This window comes from Mobula hypostoma, chromosome 4, assembly GCF_963921235.1.
Source record: "Mobula hypostoma chromosome 4, sMobHyp1.1, whole genome shotgun sequence".
In the NCBI taxonomy this organism is placed as follows: domain Eukaryota; kingdom Metazoa; phylum Chordata; class Chondrichthyes; order Myliobatiformes; family Myliobatidae; genus Mobula; species Mobula hypostoma.
Window position 1 is genome coordinate 185,866,749 of NC_086100.1, and position 23,219 is coordinate 185,889,967.

General features: G+C 43.7%; 1 protein-coding gene across 2 annotated transcripts in view; it reads right to left on the bottom strand.

Annotated features, from left to right (window-relative positions):
* smyd1b (SET and MYND domain containing 1b) overlaps positions 1-17,277 on the bottom strand; it is a 90,123-nt gene extending 72,846 nt beyond the window's left edge. For both annotated transcript variants that reach the window (XM_063047120.1, XM_063047119.1), the window contains exon 1: positions 17,081-17,277. In XM_063047120.1, the coding sequence (XP_062903190.1) occupies positions 17,081-17,217 (137 nt within the window). In that variant the 5' untranslated portion in view covers positions 17,218-17,277. The remainder of the gene's footprint in view (positions 1-17,080) is intronic.
* Between the last annotated feature and the right edge of the window lie 5,942 nt (positions 17,278-23,219).

Below are 23,219 nucleotides of genomic sequence, written 5' to 3' on the forward strand. Positions count from 1 at the left end.
GCAGTGAAACAACCCATGAACACTACCTCACTATTTTTGGTCTCCTTTTTGCACTAATTTAGTTTATTTTTGATATATACAGTATATCTTTGGGTGGCAGGGTGGAAATACATCTCTATCAAAGGAGGTGTAAGGCGCTCCTTGCCGCGGCTAGCCTGTAGGTCACCCATGGGCAAGGTCTAGTACCCGTTCAATCGCTTGATCAGGATCATGTAAAGTCAGGAGAGCAGGTGGTGAATGGTCGTATGAACGGCAGGTACATATCACAGGCCCTGGCTTTGCGACCACTGATGCCAGGCAGACAATCTCTGAAGAGTATTGATAATGGCTGGGGTCACCCATCTTGTAAAGACACTGCCCAGAAGAAGGCAAAGGCAAATTAATCCTGTAGAAAAATTGACCAAGAACAATCGTGGTCATGGATCGACCATGATCACCAACATCATACAACATGGCACATCATGATGACGATGATATATTTTTTATTGTAATTTATAGTTTCTCTTTATGTATTGCTCGGTACATCAGCAACAACAAATTTCATGACAAATGTCAGTGATAACAAACCTGATTCTGACTGTGCTGGGCCCAGGATAGATGATGCCCAGGAACCTGAAGTTGCTCACCCTGTACAGAAATGATGCTGAACAGAATTTAATGCTGGAAAGTACGGGTTTGAGTTTAGACAGAGGGACGCACTGTTACAGTGTACAGGGTAATAGTGAGCCTATCAGTGTGGTTTCTGTTTTCTTTATTTAAGAATAAATATATAGATATTAGGGACAGGCCAAAGGAGATTTGCTTGGCAAATTCTTGGGAGGAGGGGCATTTCTGATCACAGGCAGCTAAAGAAGTTAGACACAAAAAGTGTTGGAGGAACTCAACAGATCAGGCAGCACCTATGGAAATGAAGAAATAGTCATCGTTTTGGGCTGAAATCCTTCTTCAAGACTGAAAGGAAGGTGAAAGATGCCAGAATAAGAAGGTGGGAGAGGGACATGAGGTCGAGATAGAAAACGATGGGTGATGGCAGATGGGTGGGAAAGGTAAAATGCTGGAGAAAAAGCAATCTGATAGGAGAGGAGAGTGGACCATGGAAGAAAGGGAAGGAGAAGGGGCACCAGGGACTGGTGAGGAGAAGAGGTAAGAGGCCAGAGTGGGGAATACAAGAAGAGAGAAGGGGGAGAGGAAAAACCACCAGAAGATGAAGTTGATGTTGGAGGCTACCTGGACAGAATATAAGTTGTTGCTCCTCCACCCTGAGGGTGGCCTCAGGGTGGTAAAAGAGCAGGCTATGGTCCGACAAGTCAGAGTGGGCATGGGGATGGGAATTTAAATGGTTGGCCACTGGGAAATTCCACTTCAGTTGGATGGAGTGGAGGTGCTCGATAAAGCGGTCCCCCAATTTATGTCGGGTCTCACCAGTTTCGGGGAGGCCGCATCAGGAACACCGGATACAATAGGTGACCCCAACAGATTCGCAAGTGTAGTGCTGCCTCGCCTGTAAGGACTGTTTGGGGCCCTGAATGGAGGTGAGGGAGGGGGTGAATGGGTAGGTGTGGCATTTCTGTTGCTTGCAGGAATAAGTGCCAGGAGGGAGATTAGTGGGGAAGGACGAATGGACAAGGGAATCACAAAGTGAGTGATTCCTGCGGAAGGCAGAGAGTGGTCCTGGTGCAGGTCAATAAGACAAAGTAGGATAACAGTTCAGCATGGACTAGCTGGGCCAAAGGGCCTTTTTCTGTGCAGTAGTGCTCTATGAGTCTATGACTCTAGATCAGGGGTTGCCAACCTTTTTATGCCATGGACTCCGACCATTAACCAAGGGAATCCGTCGACTGCAGGTTGGGAACCCCTGGTCTAGATCCATTTTGAAAGATTAGGGAATTGAAGGTTATGAGGAACTGGCACAGAAAACGAAGCCAGTTTAGATCAGCTCTGATCATATTGAATGGCGGGGAGGGCTTGAGTGAGCAGCTGGCCTTCTGTTGCAGCTGTTTTTATTGATTTCTTCTTGCTTGTACTGGGTAGGGGAGACCAGAAATGACGGATAGACTATATATTAAATCCTGGGAAAAGTTAGGACTGTGTTCTGCACTGGAAGTGTGACAAAAGTTTGGAATTCTTCTCAGCAAACCAGTGCTGACATATGTCAACTGTTAATTTTGGAACTAAGGCTGAGAGATCTAGTTCCCTGATGGATACGGGAGTAGGTCAGAGTTCCCTCATGTCCTCTTTGAAGAGACTTGAGTAGGTAAGTACTACCACACAGAAATGCCACACCTACCCATTCACTCTGATCTTGTTGCTTTACATTTCATAGAACATAGAAAATGCAGCACAGTACAGGCCCTTCAGCCCACAATGTTGTGTCAATCTTTTAACCACACTAAGATCAATCTAACCCATCCCTCACACATATTGTAGCCCTCCACTTTTGTATCATCCATATGCTTAGACTTGAGTTTCTTAAATGTCTCTAATATATCTGCTTCTACCACCACTCTGGCAGGGCAAACCACACAGTCACCACTCTCTGTGTAAAAACATATCTCTGACATCCCCCCATATTTTCCTCCAATCACCTTAAAATTAGGACCCTTCAAATTAGCCATTTCCGCCGCTGGAAAAGTCTCTAGCAATTCACTCGATATAAGCCTCTTATCATCTTTTACACCTCTTTCAAGTCACCTCTTATTCACTTCTGCTCCAAAGACATTTCACCCACTGGAATTATGCCAGTGAAGACAAGTCCTTAGAACCCGTCAAGAAGTTGCTGGTGAGTTACTTCCTGAATACCAGCAGTTCTTGCAGTGAAATATTCACTTAGCTTGCTAGAACCACTGTTAACCGGCTATATTATATATAACACCAATGCCCAAGAATGGAAAAGCCTACAAAGAGAGGTGGATAAAGCGCAGCCCATCACAGAAAAAGCCCTCCCTGCCTCTGAGCACATCCACAAGGAGCGCTGTCGCAAGAAAACCAACGTCATCACCGACCCCGTCATCCAGGCCTCATGTTTGCCATTGTTTATCTATTTATTTACTTGCTTATTTATTTTTATGTATTTTCAGTTGGTCTTCTTCTGTACATTGGTTGCTTGTCAGAGTTCGTGTGTAGTTTTCCATTGATTCTATTGAATTTCTTTGTTCCACTGTAAATGCCTTCAAGAAAATGAATCTTGGAGTTGTATATGGTGACGTATGCTTACCTTGATAATAAATTTACATCGAACTTTAGTTCTGAGGTCCCCGTATAAGAAGGATGTCAGTAAGCTAGGAAGGGTGCACAAAAGATGCACGTTATTGGGATTGGGGAGCTTGAGTGATAAGGACTGGTTTGATAGGCTGGGACTTTTCTCTGGAGTGTAGGAAGTCAAGGGAAGGCCTTACGAAGGTGTATAACATTATGAGTCACAAACAAGAGAAAGTCTGCAGATGCTGGAAATCTGAGCAACACACACAAAATGCTGCAGGAACTCAGCAGGCCAGGCAGCATCTCGGAAAAGAGTACAGTCGATGTTTTGGGCTGAAACCCTTCGGCAGGACTGGAGAAAAATGCTGGGGGGTGGAGGGGAGAGAGTAAGACTAGGTAATCGGTGAAATCGGAGGGGGAATGCTGAAGTAAAAAGCTGAGAAGTTGACTGGTGAAAGAGACAGAAGGCTATGGAAGAAAGAAAAAAAGTGTCACCTCACCTGGAAGGACTGTTTAGGGCCTTGAATGGTAGTGAGGCAGGAGGTGTAGGGGCAGGTGTAGCACCTGTTCTGCTTGCAAGGGTAAGTGCCAGGAGAGAGATCAGTGGGGAGGGACGAATGGACAAGGGAGTTGCATAGGGAGGAATCCCTGCAGAAAGCAGAAAGTTGGGGGGAGGGAAAGATGTGCTTGGTGGTGGGATCCCATTATCCTTTTCCTATAATAGCGAGTCAAAAATTGAAGAACACAGATCTAAGGTGAGAAGGGAGATGGCCTGTTAGGAGCTTGTACATTTTCCCTGTGACGGCATGGGTTTCTTCTACGTTGTCTGGTTTCCTCCCACAGTCCAAAGACATACCAGTTCATAGGTTAATTGGTCAATGTAAAATTGCCTGTGATTGGGCTAGGATTTCATCAGGACTGCCAAGTGGTGTGGCTCGGAGGGCAGGAAGGGTCTAATCTGTGCAGTATCTCAATAAATAAATGAATGAATGAATAAATACATATATAGGTATAAGTGAATAGGTAAATAAATACACATAGATAAATAAATAAATAGAACATCAAATAGACTGAAGAGCAACTTTATCACGCAGAGGGTGGAGGGTATATGGAATGAGCTGCCAGAGAAATGTACAGAGACGGGTACAAATACAATCATTAAAGTACATCTGGAAAGATACAAGGATAGAAGAGGTTTAGACTCTAAACTTTAGAGGGATGTGGGCCAAATGCAGGAAAGTGGAACTAGCTCAAAGCTTGGCTGCCATGGATGGGTTGGGCCAAAGGACCTGTGTCGTACTGTACGACAATGTGACTGTTTGACCCTTGAAAACATAGGAACGTTGAAACTTATTTCTAACATTTGGTTCAATTAAAAACGATAGGACTGAATTTCACAGCAATGTGTAGTATCTACAAAGCTATATCAAATGTGCCTCCAACCTCATAAGCCATATAATAGAAGATACAATATGTTTTTTTTTAATTTTATTTTTATTTAGAGATACAGCATGGTAATGGGATTCTCCAACCCACAAACCCGTCATGTGACAGCCATGTGAAAAATTAACCGACTAACCCATACGTCTTTGGAATGTGGGAGGAAACTGGAGCACCCTGAGGAAACCCATGCCATCACAGGGAGAACCCCTTACAGATGGCGCTGGAATTGAATCCAGGTAGATGTGCCACCCTGTGCAGGAGACCATTCATCCCATCATGTTTATACTGATCTATCCAATCCTGTGGTTCACAGCACCTAAGGTAGCTATCTAGGTTCTTTATTGTCTTAAATGATCAGAACTCCTATCTCCACCACACATTTCAGCCAAGTTCCAAACTTCAGCACCTTTTGAAAGAATAAATATCTCCCTAGCTCCTCTCTAATTTCCCCCTAGGATAGAATATTTATTGACCCTTTGCAATGCTCACCCAGGTAAGGGTTGGTGAACTTCTCGAGGATCTGCTGCTTCCTCTGCTTCATAGCACGGGCCCTTCACCTGCTGGCCAGGTGGAGGGATGGCTGAGGCCATGAGAGCATTGCAGAACACTCTAGGTGTGCAGGAACTCCTTCCAGCTTTCTGAGTTTGAGGAACATCAACAGAGAGTCCAACCACTGGGAGTGCGGGGGACAGAACGGAGGTGTCTCTCGTCTTTCACCCAACAGTAACCCAGAGCTCAGCCCCAGGGAGAAGTGGGTGCCATCTGATCAGAATCGGGTTTAGTACCACCAGCATATGTTGTGAAATTTGTTAACTTTGCGGCAGCAGTACGATGCAATACATGACGGTATAGAAAAAAATACGAAATTGCAAGAAGTATATGTACATTGTAGAGCAAAAACAGAAATTAAAATAAGTAGTGAGGTAATGTTCATATTGATGGGGAAGATTAAGCAGTAACCATAAAGTCATAGAGTCATGGGTTTCTCATCATACAGTGTGGAAGCCAGTTGCTTGGCCCGTTGCTTGGCCCATTGAGTTTTGCACTGACCCATTTATACTAATCCTCCATTAATCATTTCTTCTGTACTCCCACTACAAGTTCCCCCAATTTCTACCACTCACCAACACTCCAGAGGCAGGTTACAATGCCCATGTTAAGCTACCATCCCTCATGTCTTTGGCATGTGGAAAGAAAGAGGAGCGCTGGGAGAAACCAGTCTTAAGGAAAATGTGCAAACTCCACACAGTCAGGACTCGTGCTCACAATTGGCACTGTGAGGCCGTGGCTCAGCTGGAAACTCCGCCGTGCTTCCCAGTCAGTTTCTGGCCTTGTTACCCAGTCTTTGCCTATTGTTGTTGGCCAACAATGTCATCCACTACAGCTATAGGTGAGATGAACTACTGATCCTCACATTCCATGGTCACTGTCTCTCCTATCAGACTCCTTCTTCTTCAGCCTTTTCCCTCTTCCAGCTTCTTACATCTTCCCTCTCCTCCACAAAACCCACCTCACCAGTCACCTGGTCTCACCTATCACCCACCAGACTATATTCATTCCCCTCCCTTGACCTTATTTCGGTTTTTAACCCCTTCCTTTCTGGTCCTGCCAAAGGGTCTCGGCCCGAAACGTCAGCTGAACTTTTTTCCATGGATGCTGCCTGGCCTGCTGAGCTCCTCCAGCACTTTGTGTGTTTTGCTTGGATTTCCAGCATCTGCAGATTTTTTCCTTGTTTGCGATCCATTACTTCTGTCCTAGTCTTTCACAACATGTCCCGAATCAATCCTGAGACCAACTTTGTCCCTTACCAGCGTTAGATGACTGGGCTGATTGTCATTCCTGCCCTCTCCTTAATGGAGTGTTTTGCAGCTGTGGTAATCTGTATCTCCAGTGGGCTTTCCTTCAGTCAGGACTCTGACCTTAAAGCCCTGAGGTCTCATGTTCCAAGTGAGTGTAAGGTAGATGCTGTGTGATCTGCAGCAGTTACGGTACTGTAACTGCCTTCATTTCTGTGACATTTCTCAGGGTTGAATCAGAAATGCAGATCGAGGCCCATTTGACCAGAGCCCCGACTCTGTGAATAAAGTATGACTATGACTAAGCTCTCAGGTTACCTGGGTTACTAGAGTTGTGGACGAACAGCATAATTTTCCTTTTTTTTTGATATTTTTATAAACCTCGTTGCCAATCACTATATATCCTAAGGTCTGTCTTGGATCCTGTTGGAGTTCAGTTGAGCTTTACTTATGTTAATAGTTGCAGGATATGGGAGCTTCAAGCAAAGGCAGCTCTGAGTCAAACAGTGACTTAGTGCGGTGATCTGCAGAATCTCTTTGGTTTATGAAACTGCTCTTAATGTAGTTGGGTGGTATATTCTGGGTGACAGGTGATGGACAAGTGGGAAGAATAAAATAGGATGAATGCAATTAGGTGGTTAATGACTGCATAAGACATAGGAGTACAAGTAGACCATTCAGCCCATCGAGTCTGCTCTATTATTAAAACAGCTGATTGATCATCCCTCTCAACTGTACTCTCCTGCTTTCTCCCCATAATCTTTGATGCCCTTACTAATCAAGAACCTATCAAACTCCACATTAAATATACCCAATGACTTGGTCTCCACCATTGTGTGGCACTGACTTCCACAGATTCACCATCCTCTGGCTAAAGAAATTCCTCCTTATCTCTGCCCTAAATGGTCAACCCTCTATTCTGAGGCTGTGCCCGCTGGTCCTAGGCTTGCCAGCTATAGGAAACATCTTCTCCACCTCCATGAACTCAGTGGACTGAAAGGCCTGTTTCTGTGGTGTATGAGTCTATAGATGAATGTAGTGTCTTCTCTCAACTTTGACAAGGGATTCAAAATTCTCCTACTCAGACACAGAGGGGAGGAAATGATCATTTGAGTCCTGCTAAATCCGTGATCCTTTGACCCAACTCCTGAGCAGCAGAAATTAGTTATGTTCTGGTTAAAAATCCCCAAATGATGAGGGGCATGTGGGCATTAAATACTTTCCACAGGAGGATGATACCATTCCCCTCTGGCACCAGGTCGTTGAAGTGCACTTGACATTTCGTTTTGACCTTCTATTGACATATCATCTATCAGTGCCCAGTAAAGGAAGTTTAACGTTTCCTTGTGAAGTCTTACACTTCAGTGTCGCCATGTGCTGAACACATTTAGTAAAGTGATTCTGCTCTCCCTTCGTTAGAATCTACATCTTCCCTCAAACCCATTCCCATTTTCTTCTTGTCCTTAAGGTGCTGATTCTGACCGGGATGATTCTGCTAGGACCTGTAGCCGGCCCCATATCCCAGTCCATCTGCTGGCCCGTCAGTCAAGTCACCTCCACTGCTGAGCACAGTGGCTACAGGCACCATACAATAGCTTGTTGCGTAATCCTGCTCTTGTACAAGCACGCACACACATGCACACTCACACACAGAACATAGAACACAGAACACAGTACCATACAGGCCCTTCAGCCCATGATGTTGTGCCGACCCTTTAATCTACTCCAAGATCAATCTAATACTTTCCTCCCACATAGCCCTCCATTTTTCTTTCATGCATGCACACACACTCACCACTAACACCTAAGCACAATCGCATGCCAACACACCCACAAACACACACTCATATCAGTCAGACACACATCAGCATGCTCACTCACCTCCTCATACATATCACTGTTATTATTCTATGGATTTGGTGAGAATGCCCTCAAGAAAATGAATCTTAGGATTGTATAAGATGACATATATGTACTTTGATAATAAAATTTACTCTGAACTTTGAACTTTGAAGATGAAGCTGAAACCTCATGTAACAGAACATCATGTTATAAAAACAACTGTGGCATTGTGAAAAAAAGGGTTAGGGGCATGGGCGTTCAGATTTGTAATAGTAACTTTATTGTCCTCACAGGATTTTCATAGATAAAAGTGTACTTAATAACTCTCAGCTAATTTCGTTACTTAACGTCATAAGTTACTTTATTTAATAGAGTCTCATTGTACAAATATCAGTAGAAGCGCTGGTCAATTTCCCGTGGAGAAACTGGCAGCCTGTGTTCTTTCGAGACAAAGATGTCTGATTACTACTGGGAGGTTAAATGATAACAGGTTTTCTCCACTCAAGACTGTCTTTTATCCAGTATACTATCTTTTCTGCTTGTCAGTTTCCAAAGCACCTCCTTAACTGGTTCTCTATTTCAGGATCAAAATTGCACTATAGCCAATTGGGCCTGCATAATACAAAGAGTGCTCCTTAATTGAATTATATCCAATTTGACTTATGGATTCAAAGATCATAGCAGATCTACATTTACTCTGCCTCCAAGATTCATTTTGTCCTGTCTCAGCAAAATGAGCTCTGGTGCTGGTGTCATTACACAATTACTTGACCAAGGATGGATTCTGAGGTCAACAAACTTCAGTAAGAATAGAAACCAATGACTTATCATTCATGGCTTCTTCAAAGTTTGAAGTAACTTTATTATCAAAGTACAATAGTCACCATAGATAACCCTGACATTCATTTTTTTGCAGGGAATCGCAGTAAATGTAAGAAACACATTAGAGTCAATGAAAAACTGCATGCAACAGGATGGACAACAACCAGTGTGCATAAACAACAAAATGTGCAAATAGAAAAAGAAAGAATAAAAAAGAACTAATAATAATCGTAATCAAAAATACGGAAGTCAATAAGGGGACAAACCAGAAATATGCTGAATTAAAAGAGGAAATTGAAAGACTTTGGAACGTGAACAGGGTATACATTGTTCCAATAGTAATATCTACAACTGTTATCATCCGAAAGTCACTACACAATAGCATTAAACAATTAGGGCTACACAGTAATATCTATGTAAATCTTCAGAAACCCACAATAGTAACCACCTCTAGAATAATCTGAAAGTTCCTAGCAATTAACAAATGAATGTGCTTGACTATGCCCGTACCTCAGGTTTTACCAGCTTGAGCTGAGAGAAAAAAATAATATTATTAATAAATAAATAAGCAATATATCTCAAGAACATGAGATGAAGAACCCTTTAAAGTGAGTCCATAGGTCGTGGAAAGATTTCAGTGATGAGGCGAGTGAGGTTGAGTGAAGTTATCCTCTCTGGTTTAAGAGCCTGATGAGTAATAACTGTCTTTCAGGCTGGCCGGTGGTGCAGTCGCATCAGCACTGGACTTTGAAGCGGATGGTCCTGGGTTCAAATCCGGCCAGGTCCCAACCTGGGTAGCAACAGTGGCAATCTTCTTCTGTACCTTGCCATGAAAACCCTATGGACAACTACACTATCCATGAATCAATGATGACACCCTGGCACTCAACAATAAGAACAACAACTGTCATTGCAACTTTTAAAACAATCTTCCTTAGGTTCTGTTCTTGGTAATGGAATGATTCTATAATCTGCTAACGAAGTGAAATAATTCAGATCTAAAGATAAAAGTCATAGTCAAGGTTATTGCAATGAAAAACTCATTTATACCACTGTCACAGGTATGTAGAATCATTTCTGCAGTATTCACAACTATAAATTAAACATAAATGATATCAAATTTTTACAAGAATGAACACAATTAGAGCAAAAAAAACAAAATAAATTTTTGTGCAAAGTGATCAACGTGATCATAGTGCTGTTAAACTGTAGTGGTTATGGTTTTGATAATTGAATAATTCAGACTGCTACTTATTGACTACAGATCTGTCTTCAATACCATAATTCCAAGCAAACTCATCTCCGCACTCCTAGATCTAGGACCCAACATCTCCCTTTGCGACTGGATCCTTGTCTTCCTGACCAACAGACCACAATCAGTAAGGGCATCCCCAACACAGTTATCCTCCACACTGGCACTGCGGAAGATTGCATCCTATTCTACACCCTGTGCACGTTTGATTGCACGGCAAGACTCCGTTCTAACTCCATCTACAAGTTTGCAGACGTACGAGGGGTGATTAATAAGTTTGTGGCCTAAGGTAGAAGGAGTCAATTTTAGACAACCTAGCACATTTATTTCTCAATATAGTCCCCTCCTACATTTACACACTTAGTCCAGCGGTCATGGAGCATACGGATCCCTTCTTTGTAGAAGTCGGCGTCTTGGACCTCCAGGAAGAAAGAAAAATAGAAGGAAATGAGTTATTACTTCAAACTTTCTGCATAATCACTCAAAGAGTTGAACTGCACATGCATGTAATAAGAGCTGTATAACGCATCTCTTTCTACCTTGGGCCACAAACTTATCAATCACCCCTGCTGTGGACACTTTCTGGAGGTCCAAGACGCCGATTTCTACAAAGAAGGGATCCGTATGCTCCACAACTGCTGGACTAAGTGTGTACATGTAGGAGGGGACTATGTTGAAAAATAAATGTGCTAGGTTTTCTAAAATTGACTCCTTCTACCTTAGGCCACGAACTTACCAATCACCCCTCATATTCAGGGTATTCCCTATGGCCATTTATGAAACTAAAGGATAACAGAAAATGAATCTCAAGATAGCATATAATCACATAAATATACTTTTGATAACAAATTTACTTTGATTCTGATTTGATTTTTTTTCTAGTCTTCTGGTATCTCACGTGTGTCTAACACAGATGCAACAGTATCTGTCAGAGCGCCAGTTATCTCCTCCCTTGCTCCATTTAACATTCTAGGAAACATCCCATCAAGCCCTGGAGATTTAGTTCTGGGGTTATACAGCACAGAAACAAGCTGTTTGGTCTAATTTGTCTATACTTATCAAGGTGCCTTCCTGAACTTTTAACCTGTCTGAATGTATTTTTAAGTTGTAATTATACCTGACCCTACCAATATCTCTGGCTTCTTTTTCCACATATCCACTGACTTCTATGTGAAAATCCTGCCTCCAAGGTCTTTCCTCATCTTAAACCTATGCCTTCCACTTTTAGACTCCCATAAAGAGAAGGCACAATAAAGCAGCTGGCAGATTAGACAGAAGTTAGCTTTATACATGTAACACCCTGGTTACAATTTCTACTGCTATGGATGAGATCGGGAGAAAATTCCAGAGAGAGCTGGGCGGAGAGAGGTTTGTGACAGACGGTCTGGTTTGGGGTCTTTTAGCGGGAGCTGTGGAGCGGGACTCAAGGGAAGATGCCGCAGAATGCCATCAGGAGGAGAGTCCCCGTGGCAAGAAGTGCTTTGTGCAGGTGCAGATGTATCGGAAGGATAGAAAGGTAGGCAGAGGGGGAGGCGTGGCTTTATTGGTAAGAAATTATATTAAATCATTAGAAAGAGGTGATATAGGATCGGAGGGTGCAGAATCTTTATAGGTTGAGCTAAGGAATAGCAGGGGTAAAAGGACCCTGATGGCAGTTATTTATAGGCCTCCAAACAGCTGCAGGGATGTGGACTACAAATTACAACTGGAAATAGAAAAGGCTTGTCAGAAGGGCAGTGTTATGATAATTGTGGAGGATTTTAACATGCGAGTAGATTGGAAAAATCAGGTCAGCACTGGATCTCAAGAGAGAGAATTTGTAGAATGTCTGCGAGATGGCTTTTTAGAACAGCTTGTTGTTGAGCCCACTAGGGGATCGGCTGTACTGGATTAGGTATTGTGTAATGAACCGGAGGTGATTGGAGAGATTGAGGTGAAGGAACCCTTAGGAGGCAGTGATCATAACATGATTGAGTTCACTGTGAAATTAGAAAAAGAGAAGCCAAAATCTGATGTGTCAGTGGTTCAGTGGAGTAAAGGAAATTACAGTGGTATGAGAGAGGAACTGGCTAAAGTTGACTGGAAAGAGGCACTGGTGGGAAAGACGGCAGAGCAGCAGTGGCTGGAGTTTATGCGAGAAATGAGGAATGTGCAAGACAGGTATATTCCAAAAAAGAAGAAATTTTTGAGTGGAAAAAGGATGCAACCGTGGTTGACAAGAGAAGTCAAAGCCAAAGTTAAAGCAAAGGAGAGGGCATACAAGGAAGCAAAAATTAGTGGGAAGACAGAGGATTGGGAAGTTTTTAAAACCTTACAAAAGGAAACCAAGAAGGTCATTAAGAGAGAAAAGATTAACTATGAAAGGAAACTAGCAAATAATATCAAAGAGGATACTAAAAGCTTTTTCAAGTATATAAAGAGTAAAAGACAGGTGAGAGTAGATATAGGACCGATAGAAAATGATACTGGAGAAATTGTAATGGGAGATGAGGAGATGGCAGAGGAACTGAACAAGTATTTTGCATCAGTCTTCGCTGAGGAAGACAGCAGGATACCGGACACTCAAGGGTGGCAGGGAAGAGAAGTGTGCGCAGTCACAAGTACGACAGAGAAAGTACTCAGGAAGCTGAATAGGCTAAAGGTCGATAAATCTCCTGGACCAGATGGAATGCACCCTGGTGTTCTGAAGGAAGTAGCTGTGGGGATTGTGGAGGCATTAGCGATGATCTTTCAAAAGTCGATAGATTCTGACATGGTTCCGGAAGACTGGAAGATTGCAAATGTCACTCTGCTATTTAAGAAGGGGGCAAGGAATCAAAAAGGAAATTATAGACCTGTTAGCTTGACGTCGGTGGTTGGGAAGTTGTTGGAGTCGATTGTCAAGGATGAGGTTATAGAGTACCTGGAGGCATATGACAAGATAGGCAGAACTCAGCATGGATTCCTTAAAGGAAAATCCTGCCTGACAAACCTATTACAATTTTTTGAGGAAATTACCAGTAGGCTAGACAAGGGAGATGCAGTGGATGTTGTATATTTGGATTTTCAGAAGGCCTTTGACAAGGTGCCACACATGAGGCTACTTAACAAGATAAGAGCCCATGGAATTACGGGAAAGTTACATATGTGGATAGAGCGTTGGCTGATTGGCAGGAAACAGAGAGTGGGAATAAAGGGATCCTATTCTGGTTGGCTGCCGGTTACCAGTGGTGTTCCACAGGGATCAGTGTTGGGGCCGCTTCTTTTTACATTGTACATCAACGATTTGGATTATGGAATAGATGGCTTTGTGGCTAAGTTTGCTGACGATACGAAGATAGGTGGAGGGGCTGGTAGTGCTGAGGAAATGGAGAGTCTGCAGAGAGACTTGGATAGATTGGAAGAATGGGCAGAGAAGTGGCAAATGAAGTACAATGTTGGAAAGTGTATGGTTATGCACTTTGGCAGAAAAAATAAATGGGCAGACTATTATTTAAATGGGGAAAGAATTCAAAGTTCTGAGATGCAACAGGACTTGGGAGTCCTCGTACAGGATTCCCTTAAAGTTAACCTCCAGGTTGAGTCAGTAGTGAAGAAGGCGAATGCAATGTTGGCATTCATTTCTAGAGGAATAGAGTATAGGAGCAGGGATGTGATGTTGAGGCTGTATAAGGCGCTGGTGAGACCTCACTTGGAGTACTGTGAGCAGTTTTGGTCTCCTTATTTAAGAAAGGATGTGCTGGCGTTGGAGAGGGTACAGAGAAGATTCACTAGAATGATTCCGGGAATGAGAGTGTTAGCATATGAGGAACGTTTGTCCGCTCTTGGACTTTATTCCTTGGAGTTTAGAAGAATGGGGGGAGACCTCATAGAAACATTTCGAACGTTAAAAGGCATGGACAGAGTGGATGTGGCAAAGTTGTTTCCCATGATGGGGGAGTCTAGTACGAGAGGGCATGACTTCAGGATTGAAGGGCGCCCTTTCAGAACAGAAATGCGAAGAAATTTTTTTAGTCAGAGGGTGGTGAATCTATGGAATTTGTTGCCACGGGCAGCAGTGGAGGCCAAGTCATTGGGTGTACTTAAGGCAGAGATTGATAGGTATCTGAGCACCCAGGGCATCAAAGGTTATGGTGAGAAGGCGAGGCAGTGGGACTAAATAGGATAAAATGGATCAGCTCATGATAAAATGGCGGAGCAGACTCGATGGGCCGAATGGCCTACTTCTGCTCCTTTGTCTTATGGTCTTACGAATGGCTCCAAGGAGGAAGGGCGAACACTCCTGAGAGAGAGCCAGTTCATTCGAGATGGACTTCAAGGGAAGTTCAGAAAGTAGCAGACTATAGGTCCAGCTCAAGAATAAAGAGATACACCGCTTGTGACTCCAGTATGAGCTCCAACATTATGTGCATATTGGAATGGTTTCACTGTAATGGGTCCTTATATCTTCTTTTATTTCCTTTTTCCGATTAACTGTTTGATAAAGCTGAAATTGGTAAATATACTTTATAATTTTATGTGGTGTACAATCTGTTATTTCTTGCCAATGGATAACTGTGTATGGGCAGTATTTACACAGCATTCACTCAAATCGAGGTTCCTTTAATTGGAACATCACGATGTTCCTGTTTGGTTGAACCCCAAATCATATGTTGTTTATGAAAGGTGGCCCTCTCACCGCCAAGTCACGTGGCCGTTGGCAAAGGTAGCTAAAGAGTCGAGTTTGTATATGAGCCCTGGTGAGAGGAGAGTTACCTAATTCTTACTGAACACAGAAGCATAAGACGAAAGCAACAGAAGAGTTTCAAATGGATTTTATCCAGTGAGTTGTGATCCTTGCATTCTGGGAGATGCACCAAGGCAAGCTGATATCTATAAATAGAAAGCTATTTAGAATTCATGGATCACTGAAACTATCCATACAGGGCCGGCTGGTGGTGCAACGACATCGGCGCCGGACCCAGGAGTGGAAGTTCCTGGGTTCAAAACTGGTCGGGTCTGCCCCGAGCACGCTTTCCATCGTGTCGGGTTGAGTGTTGAGATCACGACTTGACCTTGTAAAACAAAGAGAAAATGCTGCGAAAATGTCTGTGTGGGGAGTGGTGTGCTACACAGTCTCTGTCTCCCACTCTGCGCCTTGGAAAAAGCCATGAAAAATCCATCGTCATGGACGCACGCACAGACACACAGACCCAGGCGCACAGACTCACACGCATGCAGGCACACGCCAGAAAAAAAAGAAACTATCCATACAAGTGGACAAAATCAGTAAAATGTTATAAGCCAAAGCAGAGAAGATAAGTACAAGGTGGTTGGTTAGCTAGGACATGGACTAGAACTTTATTTGCAGCTCTGGTCCCACAAGAGAGACAGGATGTGATTAAGTTAGGGAGAGCGACATATGGATGAAATTAAAAAATGGAAGGCTGTGTGGCAGGGAAGGGTTTGATTAATCTTAGAGCAGGTTAAAGGGTGGGCACAACATTGTGGGCTGAAGGGCCTGTACTATGCTGTAGTGTTCTATGTTCCGGATATTACCTGGATTGGAGGGCTTGAGTTTTAAGGAGAGTCTGGAAAGGCTGGGTCTGTTTTCCCTCCAGCGAAGGAGGTTGAAAGATGACATAATAGAGGAAAGTAAAATTATGGGAGGCCGAGACAGGGTAGGTAGCCAGTGTCTCTTTCTTATGGTAGAGGGGTTTAAAATTGAAAGGCATAGTTTTAATGTGAGAGGGAGAAGGTTTAAAGATACTAATATTTTCACACAGAGTAGTTGGTATCCAGAATGAGCTGCCAGAGGAGGTTATAGAGGTAGGAATGGTAACATTTAAGAGACATCTGGGCAGGTACTTGAATGAACAGGTTATAAAGGGATATAGGATTAATGCAGGCAAGTGGGATTAGTACCATGAATTTGGGCCGAAGGGTCTGATTCCGTAATCTGTGATTCTCTAACTCTAATAAAATGGAATAGCTGGAAGATTAATGTGATGGTCAACACATTGAGCTGAGGGATCTGTTTCCGTGTAAATTACTTTGTGGCTATGAAACTTTCTGCCAACTTGGTCTGATCTTTCTGTCACAATGCAGGTGACTTTTAACTACTTCCCAAAATGGCCGTGTAAGCAGTTCAATTCAGCAGTTAGGGATGGTCAACAGTTGTTGGCTTGTTAGTGCTAGCTATGTCCCACGAAGAAATAAAAAGCCAACATCACCAAGTTCTCCTTAACATCAAAGCTGTGGCAACCAGAGCTCCATTGGCAGTCCACGTTGCCCAGTTGGAGGCCTGGAATTCTCCAGCACATGCCATAACAGGGGCAAGCAGACAAGCAGGGACGAATGCCATCTCTGTGCACCCTCATAGCAAGCCTCAGAAAGGCACTTATTTAGGGATTCTGCACAACGTTAGCAGAGCTCACATCTCTATTCCACTTTGCAAAAATTGCCATGTACAGTTACTGAGACCTGTAGTTCACCTGTGTCCTCACAGACCCGTGCACCGTCCTGGGGGACAGTTGTAGATGCAATCAATCTGAGGAACCCTCCTTACGCAGAGCAGTACCGAAAATAGCAGGAGAGGATAAAGCTCTCAGCGCAAAGTAACTTAGTCATTAAAGCATCAATGGGAAACTGCCTGACTGCTGCCTTCCAGAAACAAGTTTACTAGGGACCACTCAGACAGAATTTACCACCTACAATGGAGCAATATGCATTGGTTGGCGCTGTACAGTAAGCAGGCGCATTGACTCACTTGTCGAACACGACCGCAGCATACGCTGGCTCGGCAAAGACCACATCCCCACTCCAAACTTCTTGCTTCGTCTTCAGACCTCTTCCCTTGCTCTCCGTGTCAAAGACTTCTGCTTTATCCATGTCACCCATCGTCATTTGAGGGAATGAGGGAGGCTGCGTGTGACAGGACAGACTTTAACCTTACTGACTAATCTGCAGTTATCTTGACACCGTTCGGATGCCTGAAACCGAGCTTCTATAAATGGTCTGCCTCAGTCAGGCTGGACCAAGTCAAATGGTGAGGGGGTGCGCGGAGGACAGGGGGGAAGTGCAACCTGTCAAACACTATATGCTGCATCAGGTTATAATGGCTGCACTGGCGTAACCACAGGGGTGGGATCTTACTAAAACATATCAGAAGGAGTAACATTTTCCTGAGGGATTTTATAAATCCTGGAATAATGGATGTTTTGTCTCTTCCCCTGCTCTGGGGAAGGAGGCTGGAGCCAAGGGTTTTATTTTTGGAAATCAGATGTCCTTATCCATCAAAGTGTGGCAGCTGGAGAGAGGCAGCCATTTATTATGAGGCTTGAGAGAGGAGAATGGAGAAGAACTGGTCTCTTCTTAAGCAGCAGTGTGGGGCAAGGTCCTAATATAATAACCACACCCAAGGGACACAGAGAGTTTACTATTAGAGATACAGAACGATAACAGACCCTCCTTCTGGCCCGACGACCCCGTGCTGCCCAATCACACCCATGTGAACAATTGCCCTATTAATCTGCATGTGGTAGGTAACCAGAGTACCCGAAGGAAACCCACACAGTCACAGGAAGAACGTGCAAACTCCTTACAGGGAGCGACTGGAAATGAACCTGGGTCGCTGGTGCTGTAAAGCATGATGCTACCATGCTGCCCAATTCCACGTTAGAGTCATAGAGTCAAAGTTCAAAATTAATTTATTCTCAAAGTACATATATGTCACCATGTACAACCCTGAGATTCATTTTCTTGCAGGCATAGATAATAAATCCATAACAGAATAACAATAATCCATAGTAGGCTCAATAAAAGACCGCACCAGCTGGGCAGAGACTCATAGAACACAGCACAGAAACAGGCCCTTCAGCCCATCTAGTCTGTGCCAACCTATTAATCTGCCTCGGCATGGGCATGTTCTCCCCATGACCATGTGGGTTTCCTTTGGGTGCTCTGGTTTGCTCCCACAGTCCAAAGATGTACTGGTTGGTAGGTTATAGTAAATTGTCCTGTGATCAGGCCTAGGATTAAATCGGGTGATTGCTGGGCAGCGTGGCTTGGAGGGCCGGAAGGGCCTGTCCAATGCTATATCTCCAATCAGGAAGTAAATAATGCAGTGGATGGACATTACAGATGCAGAGGGATATATACGGAAAGATGAGAAGACAATGTTAACTCAGATTCTCATTCATTTATTTACCACATGTACATCAAAACATACAATGAAATGCATCATTTGCGTTAATAACCAACACAATGCAAGGATGTGCTGGGGGCAGCCACACACTCCAGCGCCAACGTACACTCGGTAGACACTTTATTAGTTCAACCTGCTCACCTGCTTGTTAATGCAAATATCTAATCAGCCAGTCATGAGATCTAAGCAACTTTTACCATGGAATGATTGTTGGTGCCAGGCGGGGTGGTTTAAGTCTCTCAGAAACTGCTGACCTCCTGGGATTTTCACACACAACGGTCTCCAGAGTTTACAGAGAACAGTGCAAAAGAACAGAAAACACCCAGTGAGCAGCAGTTCTGTGGATGAAAACATCTTGTTAATGAGAGAGGTCAGAGGAGAATGGTCAGACTGGTTCAAGCTGACAAGAAGGTGACAGTAACTCAAATAACCACACATTACAACAGTGGTGTACTGAAGAACACGTTGGATGTTGAAGTGGATGAGCTACAGCAGCAGAAGACCTCGAACATATAGTACACTCAGGGGCCACTTTATTAGGTAATTCCTGTACCTAACAAAGTGGTCACTGTGTGTAACATTCCCACAACGTTCGCCTAACCAGCACTTTTAAAAGAATTGAATGAAAGAAGAGCCTGGAGGATCAACATGTGAGAAAGCTGTACCAAAAGCTACTGGATCTTTATTTTTCTGAAAAAAAAAACACCATTAGATAACTGATTGTTTATACTTGAGCCAGGCCCAGTATAAGGGATTGTTAGACGTGGGAGATCCTTCAGGAATTATATGCAGAACAGATACGAATACAAACAACAAGCAGAAACTATTCAATTGTGAACTACAGGCAGTTACCAGTTTTGAGACCAAAAGCACAGCTATGCCACAAACAGTCTTGCTGACAGAATACATGAGATATAGTTTGTACAGTGCCTATAAAAAGTATTAACACCCCTCTCCCCAGAAGTTTTCATGTTTAATTGTTTTACAACATTGAATCACAGTGGATTTAATTTGGCTTATTTGACACTGATCAACAGAAAAAGACTCTTTTGTGTCAAACTGCAAACAGATTTCCACAAAGTGATCTAAATTAATTACTGTGACGACAAACCAAGTTATCAGAAGATTGATGCTGATGAGAAAGATAAGGGAGACAAATGGAGAAACGTTCAAAATGTTAATGAGAGAGGAGAGAGAGATAACGAAAAGAGACACCAGTCTGAGTATTGACAGACCGGTTGCTTTGAACCTGAACTGTTTGAAGTTTGATGGACAGGCGATACCCCTGCAGGGGGATAAAAAGAACAGGTTCGCTAAGGCATGACACACACCACGAGATCATGAGATAACGAGACCCTGGAAGAGCGGTGTGCCCCCACAAGTTGGCGAGAGTTTGGAGGTCTGGTCGAGGGAACCGACCATAGATGCACAGGGTGAAAAGGTACGATCGGCGGGAACCTGGTGTGTGTGTCCACCCTTGCCTGGGTGCCGGGTTCACCGCAGAAGAACGGTCGTATCCGGAACGGAGGGGTCACAGTCAATGACCACAGAAGACATTAAAAGGGTTCGCCCAAAAGCTAACTGCTAACAAAGGTCTGTCTGAATCAGATTTTCATATTATCTCTCTCCAATGGCACCACAGCGATTACTGCGAACTGTACTATACTAAACTGAACTGAACCGAACTCTGCGTCACTTGAGACTGATCATTTTACCCCTAGACTGCGATAGAGCTTGATTGATTCCTATTACCCTAGTTCTATGTACATGTGTGTTTTATCATTGCTAACCTGTTGCATTTATATCCATACGATTAGAGTATTGTGTTACTTATTTCTTTAATAAAACCTTCTTAGTTTCTGTTAACCAGACTCCAACTAAGTGGTCCATTTCTGCTGGTTTGGCAACCCGGTTACGGGGTACGTAACATTACAAATATAAAACACAAAATAATTGATTACGTAAGTATTCATCCCCTTCAAGTCAGTATTTAGTAGATGCACCTTTGGCAGCAATTACATCCTTACGTCTGTGGGGATAGGTCTCTATCAGCTTTGCACATCTGGACACTGCAATTTTTCCTCATTCTTCTTTACAAAACTGCTCAAGCACTGTCAGATTGCATGGGGTGGGGGGAGGAATCATGAGTGAACAGCCTTTTCCAAGTCCAGCCACAAATTCTCAATTGGATTGAGATCTGGACCCGATCTGCACTCCAGAACATTAACTTTGTTTTTTTTTAAAACCATTCCTGTGTAGCTTTGGCTTTATGCTTGGGGTCATTGTCTTGCTGGAAAACAAATCTTCTCCCAAGTTGGAGTTCTCTTGCAGACTGGATTAGGTTTTCCTCCAGGATTTCCCTGTATTTTTTCTGCATTAATTTTACCCTGTACCTTCAAAAGCCTTCCAGGGCCTGCTGCAGTGAAACATCCCCAGAGCATGATGCAACCACCACCACAATTCACAGTAGGGATGGTGTCCTTTTGATGTTAGGCGGTGTTTGGTCTGATGGCCAAGAAGCTTAACTTTGGTTTCATCAGACCACAGAACCCTCTTCCTGCTGGCTAACTCACTGAGATTTCACGTGAGTTATTTTCAACAGTGGCTTTCTGTTTGCCACTCTCCCATAAAGCTGTGTCTGGTGAAGCATCTGCACGACCGCTGTTGCATGCAAAGTCTCTCCCAGCTCAGCCACTGAAGCTTGTAACTCCCCAGAGTTGTCACAGGTCTCTTGGTGACCTCCCTCTCTAGTCCCCTGCTTACATGGTCACTCAGTTTTTGAGGATGGCCTGCTCTTGGCAGATTTACAGCTGTACCGTATTCTTTCCATTTCTTGATGAGTGACGTAACTGTACACCAGGGGAACATCAATTTCTCAAACTTCCAGTAACACCCCCACTGCCCCCCCTTCCGGGGGGGGTGGGGGTGGGGGAGTGAATACTTTTTTATAACCACTGTAAATTGACATGACCCTGAGATTTTCTCATCTGCATCATCCATATGTAAGACAATGGAGCTGTCTCAACTGGCCTACATCAAATCAGATGTCTTCAGTGAAGTTAGTTTTGTATCATTGTGACAGCAATCCTGGATGGTCCCAAACCAGATTGATTAATTTGTCCATGTTCCACCGTACCTAGTAAAGTGACTACTGAGTGTACCACCATAGAATAAACAACATAGCCATGCTGACCCAGATGTCTACCTGATCTAGTCTCATTTGTTTGTCTTCGGCTTATATCCCTTTATAGCAGAAAAATGCAAGGATCCTGACAGAGATTTTTTATAAACACAAGAAATCCAAAGCAACATTATCAAAATGCTGGAGGAACTCAGCAGGTCAGGCAGCATCATTTCAACGTTTCAGGCCGAGGTCCTTCTTCGGGACTGGAAAGGAAGGGGAAGACACCAGAATAAAAAGGTGGGCAGAGGGGAAGGAGGAAGCCTAGAAGGTGATAGGTGAAGCCAGGCGGGTGGGAAAGGACAAGGGCTGGAGGGGAATGAATCCGGTCGGAGAGGAGAGTGAACCACAGGGGAAATGGAAGGAGGAGGGGCACCGGTGGAAGTGATAGTCATGAGAAGAGGCCAGAGGCCAGAGTGGAGAATAGGAGAATTGAGGAGCAGCAGGGTTTTTTTTTTATCTATATCAGATGAAGAAATTGATGTTCATGCCATCAGGTTGGAGGCCACCCAGACGGAATATAAGGGGTTGTTCCTCCAGCCTGAGGGTGGCACAATAGACCTATAGATTGCCCGCAAAGCCTTTGATAATGTCCCAGAGAGTAGGTTGGTATGTAAGGTAAGATTACTTGGGACCAAACAAAATATTGTCAAGTTTGCTGATGACATAAGTAGGAGTGTAGTAAGAATGCAAAGATACTTTAAGGGCATGCAGACAACAAAGGGCCCATAGCACTTCTTGAGTACAATCAGAGAAAATCCACTTCATAAAAACTGAATTTCTGAGAAATTTAATTGATGAGAAATTGGGAAGTGTTCATATTCAAGGAGATCAAACATAGGTTGTTTTTGCTGGAGCTGAGGGGAGATCTGATAGAGCATTATAAGATCATGAGAAGCATAATGGTCCTAGGCATGACTCCAAACTGCAACCAGTGATGAGGGTCTGACTGGGGGCTTTCAGAGCTTTGGGGAAAGTGGAGTTACCCCTTAGTCATTCATTGCTCTCAGGGCCGCTCTGACCCGGAACGGTAGCACCTGCAAGGGTTCCTGCTCAGGATACGAGCAAAGGCCAACAGCAGATCCGGCAGGCTCAGTAACTGAACTTATGACAGAGAAGGTGGATGAGCTAGGACCTCAAATGTCAACGGCTATAGTACAGGCGGATGAACATTCGAGAAGAGAAATGGTGATTTCTTTAGTTCGCCCAACGGCAGGCAATAGCAAACCACTGTTGCTAGATACTAGGTTTCCTAGAATCTATTTTCTAAGAAAACCATGGTCAAACTCACAAAATGTATCACACAACTACAGCGTCAAGAGGATCTTCAAGACAATTCTGAAGATGCTTCGCTCGGTGGGGTTGATTCTGGTCAGCAAGGGATCCCTGACCGTTATCAAGCTACTGCTCATAAGATTCAAGTAACACAAAAGAAAATTATTGCCATTTGGAATGTAAGAACCCTATATCAAGCAGAAAGATTGGACAATGTGATAAATGAAATGGAAGGACTAAAGATTA